The sequence below is a fragment of the Sitodiplosis mosellana genome, unplaced genomic scaffold (assembly GCF_009176505.1).
Source record: "Sitodiplosis mosellana isolate CC-2019 unplaced genomic scaffold, AAFC_SMos_1.0 Smas_scaffold_6226, whole genome shotgun sequence".
In the NCBI taxonomy this organism is placed as follows: domain Eukaryota; kingdom Metazoa; phylum Arthropoda; class Insecta; order Diptera; family Cecidomyiidae; genus Sitodiplosis; species Sitodiplosis mosellana.
Window position 1 is genome coordinate 14,429,091 of NW_022601467.1, and position 2,812 is coordinate 14,431,902.

A 2,812-nucleotide genomic window follows, 5' to 3' on the forward strand; every position below is an offset into this window, starting at 1 on the left:
AGAGAGAGAGAGAGAGAGAGAGAGAGAGAGAGAGAGAGAGAGAGAGAAAAGTATCACTCAACAGAGAACACCCAACAAAAACCGATTAACGCGCAAGAAATGAAAACCAAAACAACACCAGTAAATGCAACGACCAAAATAGCAAGGGAACGAGCACCACACACAAGAAAAAATTGCCGAAATGTAAAGTTTTCGTTGAGTTTTGACTAAAACGAAAAATATCCAGTCCAACAATCACTAGACATAAATACATTTATGAACGTATGTTCCCAAAACCGTCGCCGCTAGCAAATACAATAAGAACACCAATCGAACACGGCCACCAAAGCCCCAACAACAAACCATTTTATGTATTCGAAGTATTTCTTCAAGAAAAAAAATCGCACACAATTTGTGCTGCTGTTGTTGTGTTGTTCATAAGATTCAAGTTGCCGTTCAGCTTTGAACTAACCTCTCTCAAGCCGCACGCCGAGAAAGTTGCGTCTCTTTTCTCATTTTTTTTTCTCTCTCTCTCTCTTTTCACATTTTGTTGGCGTGGCTCAACCACCATGCACACATACAATATATACACATGACCAACGAAAAATTGATTGTTCACTGCATTGAATACGTAAAAATTTCGGATCAAATTCATCGGAAAAAAAAACTTTCTCGGTTCGTGTGCAAAGTTGCTTATTGTTGTGGAGTTTTTTTTGTGTGTGTGTGATTTGTTGCACAACACGATCGATTAGTACTTCCATTTCATTCCACTTTGTCATCGCACGAATTTATTATTGACGTATTCGACACAAATCGATGCAAAATGCTCGCACAGGCGAGAGCCAAACAACAATGTGTGGCTAAAAGAAACGAAAAGAGAAGAAAAAAAAACAAATTCAAGCCGAAATCATTTGTTGACGTGCGAGGGGAACATAATTAAGCAGAAAATTAGAATTCGAAAAACCGAAATGTGTACGTGGTTTTTTTTGAATGTTGTTGTTATTGTTGAGATAGCTGAGCTAAAGGATATGTGTATGTGCAGGACAAATGTATCAAAATGCCTTAGTCTCTTTGCGTTTTATTTCTCCTGTTTACTCTCTTTGTTTAAATCGTCTTACATTTTGGTAAAATCCCAATCACAATGAGGTATCCTCGTTTGCTTTTTGCATTCATTCGCTGCCACACCATATGGTTTTAATTAAAATTTATATTGTTCATTATGCTCAATGGGTTTTTTTTATTCTGTTTTTTTGTTCGTCTCTCTTCGCTTCCATGAAATGAAATGCAATTAGTTGAGAGCGAGAAAGGGAGAAAAAAAGAGATCAGTGTGAAACAAAATAATCTGTTGGTGGATGAATTGTTTTTGGTGTGTGCGTATGTAAAAAGAGACTATTATTGTTGGACAAAATAGTGACACAATGAGACATGAGTGAAAATGATTTTTATTCTGGACATTTTTTTTAACCTTATTTTTCTTTTCATTTGTTTCAGAAAAACCTGGATATCAATCACCGTACAGTGGAATGGAGAGCGGAATGGTGAGTCTATTTTTTCATGCTGCCAATTATTTATTCAAGTATTATGTTCAGCGTAAATGCCAAAATGAAAATGACCAAATTGATAATAATGAGAGTGCATCATCATAATTAAATCTCTATGAAAAAAATTCTATATTACATTTTTACCACTAAGGCTTCCTTGATTTCTTCGTTTCGAGAGTGGACCGGAGCTTTTTTCAGCTCTGTACGTCCTTTGTCGTTGGCCAGCATTGTCAGCTCAAAAAACTGTGCTGTTCTTTTTTTTTTATTCTTGCATCCAAATCGTTACAATGTCAGCCTTCGCCGTATCGCCCATTCTCCGCAATCAGTTTGTTATGCACAAAATCATGGCTTTTGTCGACTGGTTCACCAGGTGCATTTTCATATTATCATGTTGAATTTGTTTAAAAATAAACGGGACGAGACGAAGCAACAGCGAGAGCAAGACCAAGAGCGAATGAACGAGAGAGAGAGGGAGAGAGAGAGAGGGAGAGAGAGAGAGAGAGAGAGAGGGAGATAGAGATAGGACAAACAGTTAAGTTAATGTTTAAACATTCACGCATGTGTGTGTATGTGTTTTGAGCGGCATTTATGTGTTGTCTTTTTGATACGATGTCATCAATCACGGGTGCTTGCTGAAGAGAGTTGAAATTTCTTGTTTTCAATCGTGCAGTTGTTTTTTGTTCGCAGCCTTTTTCTTTGCCATACGTACAAATCGATTGACTTGATTCGTTGTATTAAACGGTATCACGATGTGTACATTGTTTCGGACTTTTACCGATTTTCTCGTATTACACACACATCCACGTACAATCGAAAAAAAAGTAAAGTTAAAGTTTATTTACCCGAAAATGTTATACTCTTCCAGAGCCAAAACGAAGTTTTCTTGGATTGTGTTTTTGTGTACATGGAATCTTCCGACATGATTCGAAGGAGATAGAGAAAAAGAGTGCAAGAGAAATGGCAACAGAAAAAGGCGAACCCATACGAAAGAGGAATCTCTTTCGATCCGAAAATAAATTGGATAAATTGTGCGCAATTTATGTACGTGTGCAGTCGCGTTGTGCAGAAAACGACGACAAAACGTTGTAGACCATAAAAATAATGAATTTCTAATTGTTACATTAACTTTATAAATAACCGAAAAGTATCGTACTAACTCTTGTTGACGATATGGCAAAAGGGCGAAAAGCACTGACAACGCACGCACACACACACATACACACTCGCAGAGAGAGAGAGAGAGAGAGAGAGAGAGAGAGAGAGAGAGAGAGAGAGAGAGAGAGAGAGAGAGA

At 37.5% G+C, this 2,812-nt stretch overlaps 1 protein-coding gene across 12 annotated transcripts in view; it reads left to right on the forward strand.

Annotated features, from left to right (window-relative positions):
• The window catches only part of LOC129578295 (protein daughterless), a 71,438-nt gene that overhangs the window by 19,887 nt on the left and 48,739 nt on the right, over positions 1-2,812 (forward strand). For all 12 annotated transcript variants that reach the window (XM_055466622.1, XM_055466621.1, XM_055466620.1 and 9 more), the window contains exon 2: positions 1,471-1,517. In XM_055466622.1, coding sequence (XP_055322597.1) covers positions 1,471-1,517 — 47 coding nt within the window. The remainder of the gene's footprint in view (positions 1-1,470; positions 1,518-2,812) is intronic.